This window comes from Austrofundulus limnaeus, unplaced genomic scaffold (genome assembly GCF_001266775.1).
Source record: "Austrofundulus limnaeus strain Quisiro unplaced genomic scaffold, Austrofundulus_limnaeus-1.0 Scaffold648, whole genome shotgun sequence".
NCBI lineage: Eukaryota > Metazoa > Chordata > Actinopteri > Cyprinodontiformes > Rivulidae > Austrofundulus > Austrofundulus limnaeus.
Window position 1 is genome coordinate 247,130 of NW_013953050.1, and position 3,886 is coordinate 251,015.

Below are 3,886 nucleotides of genomic sequence, written 5' to 3' on the forward strand. Positions count from 1 at the left end.
CATAAAAATAAAACATACCTTGAGTTTAAGTTTAACTCAGTTGTTTTTACTTTAAATATTTTCTCATCTTTTGCTGTTAAAATCAAAACAACTTCATTTTCTTCCTACAATTTGTTGATCTCACTTAATGGTAAAAGTGAGATAAAAATCAAAAAGTCCAGTCAAAAACCCTACAATCGTTTTGTTTTTTTAATCCTGATTGAAATCTCGACGTTTTAATCAAGATRCAAAAATAATGGACACTTAAATAAAGAGCAACTTAATTGGAGAAAAGTAAGGAAATGATAAAATACCTTCTGGAAATGGAACTCAAAAAGAATCTGTGAGTTTAGCCCAGAAATCCTGTTATAACTGAGCCTAATAAATACTCATTATTCAAACTGATTTCCACCATTTCATGCAAACWTTTCATCTTTAATAAAAGTTTAAAACTGTTTTCTTTAAGTTGAATTTTGTGCCTTTTTTCTGCCTTTGCTTAATCGTTGAAACTACAGGCCTCTTTCTTTTTCTTTTTATCTATTTGTTTATTTTTATCCCACTGATCCTGTTWTCCTGCAGGTTTATTTCCATCCATAGATGCAGAAAAGTAAGCGTCAACTTGCACATTCTTAGAACAAATTCGAGTTAATGCAGCCACAATGATGGTACAAGGGGCTCTAATTGGCCTTTTTTCCTCCCTAACAATACAAGCAGATCAGCATCTCTGTATTATTTAATAAGTTCAAACGCTTGGCTGCCTGCTGCAGGGAGGAGGGCAGCTCCCAGCTCAAACTCCTTTTCATCAAGCCAGGTTTTACATCTATTATTATTATTATTATTATTATTATTATTATTGTTTCTAAATGACGTCGCTCAGACAGATTGATGCAACAGGTGAGGCTGCTGCTCCTGCAGCTCAGTGAAAGTGCTCCAGTCCTCTTTTGTTGTCCAGGAAGGTGGAATTTTGTCTGAGTGAAGGCCACAGTTGGAGGGAGGGTGTGGAGTCTGCATGTTCAGTGTTAGAGTGCAACAACCTCATTCAATTTACCCTCATTNTGCTGAAAACTGAGGTGTAATTATTATTATTAATTATGTATAAATCACTGGCAAGTTGTTTTTATTGGTTTGGCAGCATGCATGTAATACTTTTAAGAGTTCTGCGAGTTTATTCTTTTATTCTTGTTTTATATGAAGAAATAAATAAAATGATATTTTAGTAAAATATTATATGCGTGATAAGAGGGAGGACAAACATGTTTTTTAAGCGTGGAAATAGTAAATATGAAAGTGTTGGCTCATGTGAGAGGGAGAGCATGCCTGTGAGGCTCCGGAGGAAGAGGCCCCGCCTCTTTATGCTAATTAAGCCCCCCTATTGGTAGGCCAGCGGGGAAGGCGCGCTGTGATTGGTCAGGTCGAAGCCATTTATTCTCTGACAGCTCCGTCACATGAATGCTGCTCTATGAACTTGTTGGAAAACTCTGCGCGGTGTTTCACGGCTCGGGCGGACAGCAGGAGAAAAAGTGCGGCTTGTTGACGCTTTTTTTCGAGGAAGAGGAAGAAGTTTTGTGGACACACAACATAGCGGGGACCTATTGGAGGTGGGAGGAGAAGGCTCTCTGTCACACGCGCGCACACACACGGACACACACACACACAGGGACGCGCGCTGCCACAGAGGGAGAGCGCGTGGAGAGAAGCGGCTTGATGCTCGTTTCCCAGAGAAAAGTTTCAGAGACAGTCGACAGGTAACTCCCAGCAGCTGCTCTCTGCTTCCTGGAGTTCGGTTCTGGTGTTCCTCCGGGTCCAAACTCAGAAAAAAAAAAAGCTGTTCGTGATGTACAACATGATGGAGACTGAGCTGAAGCCCCCGGCTCCTCAGACCAACACGGGGGCCACGGGCAACACCAACGCGTCCGGCAACGGCGCCAGCCAGAAGAACAGCCCGGAGCGGGTCAAGAGGCCCATGAACGCCTTCATGGTCTGGTCCCGGGGCCAGAGGCGGAAGATGGCGCAGGAGAACCCCAAGATGCACAACTCTGAGATCAGCAAGCGGCTCGGGGCCGAGTGGAAGCTGCTGTCGGAGAGCGAGAAGAGGCCGTTCATCGACGAGGCCAAGCGGCTGCGGGCCCTGCACATGAAGGAGCACCCGGATTACAAATACCGGCCCCGGCGGAAAACCAAGACCCTCATGAAGAAGGACAAGTACACCCTKCCGGGGGGGCTGCTGGCGCCCGGGGGCAACGGGATGGGCACCGGGGTCGGGGTCGGGGCCGGGCTGGGCGGCGGGGTGAACCAGAGGATGGACAGCTACGCGGCGCACATGAACGGCTGGACCAACGGCGGCTACGGGATGATGCAGGAGCAGCTGAGCTACCAGCACCCGGGCCTGAACGCGCACGGCGCGGGCCAGATGCAGCCCATGCACCGCTACGACATGAGCGCGCTGCAGTACAACTCGATGAGCGGCTCCCAGAGCTACATGAACGGCTCGCCCACCTACTCCATGTCCTACTCGCAGCAGGGCGCGCCGGCCATGACCGCGCTGGGCTCCATGGGGCCCGCGTCGGCCGTCAAGTCCGAGTCCAGCAGCTCCAGCCCGCCCGTCGTCACCTCGTCGTCGCACCGCGCCGCCCCGGGCTGCCAGAGCGGAGACCTGCGGGACATGATCAGCATGTACCTGCCCGGGGCGGAGGTGGGCGACCAGAGCGGCCAGACCCGGCTACACATGTCCGGCCACTACCAGAGCACCGTGCCCGGGACGACGATCAACGGCACGCTGCCGCTGACGCACATGTAGAGACTGAACAACACAAAACAAACTTTTATAAAACAAAAAAACACACAACTGTTGGACTATTTTTGTACAGAAAAATTTCGGGGTGGGGAAAAAGTTGTATAGAAGTCTCCAGGGAAAAAAAAGGGACACCACTCTTTTTTAAAAAAAATATTTTCTTTTTGTTTTCTTTCATTTAATCTAAGGAAGCTGATGGGGGATCCTCCTCCTCCTCCTCCTCCTACTCCTCCTCCTCCTTCTTCTTCTTGGTGGATGAAGTTTTGCAAATGTAGAAAGTGGGAGTCGCAATCAGATGAGTTTATTATTGCAATCACCTTTTGTACAGTATTTATCAAGGAAACATTACAATCAGATGAAATTGTTAAACTGCAAAAGTTTTTCCCCCTTTTCTTATTTTAAAATATAAAACAAAACCAGTTCTCTAGAGAGAAAAAAACGAGTGAAATTTAGCAGAACTGGGATTTTATGGAGCGACCAGTTCTGCTCTTTTATTACTGGGATGAAAAGGGACATAAGCAGCAGGTAATACTTTTATTTTGTTTTCATTTAAAGTCAATGTTACTAAACTTTTTATTTTATTCCTTACAAAAAAACAACRCAAAACACTTTTATTTGCTGTCATTTAAAAAAAATTAGGTTAATTTATATTTCCGTCTCCCACTCTTCATCTGTTAGAAGCTTGTGTTTTTTTTAATTTTTAATTGATTTGTACAATTTCTGTATATTTACTGTGGCATTTTAAGTTTTTTTATTTTTTACTTTCATCTTCAGAAACTCATTCCCGTAGTTGTGTTTTGAAAAAATCCTGGCCTGTCACACACAAGCCAACCACTCCATGTATATAAACCGAGACTAATACCATCCTTATAACAGTTACAGTTTCAGCTGAATATATTTTTTTTCAATATGCAGTTTGAAAAATGAATAAATTTTTTTGGAAATTTGGATACTTGAAATTGTTTGAGTTTTGTTGTTTTGGTTTTGTTTCTCTCTGTCGTGCAGCCTGAGCTGGGGTTTTGTTTTTATTATTATTATTATTATTAAATTCCACCTGATTTTTGCCATTTTTACACAAACATTTAATTTTAATTATTTTTAGATTTGTCTTTTTAA

At 44.1% G+C, this 3,886-nt stretch overlaps 1 protein-coding gene across 1 annotated transcript; it reads left to right on the plus strand.

The window, feature by feature from the left end:
* The first annotated feature begins 1,323 nt into the window (after positions 1-1,323).
* Positions 1,324-3,720, plus strand: sox2 (SRY-box transcription factor 2). Its single transcript, XM_014027431.1, has one exon. It carries the CDS (start codon positions 1,814-1,816, stop codon positions 2,774-2,776), a length of 963 nt encoding a protein of 320 aa, XP_013882885.1. The 5' UTR covers positions 1,324-1,813; the 3' UTR covers positions 2,777-3,720.
* The last annotated feature ends 166 nt before the right edge of the window (positions 3,721-3,886 follow it).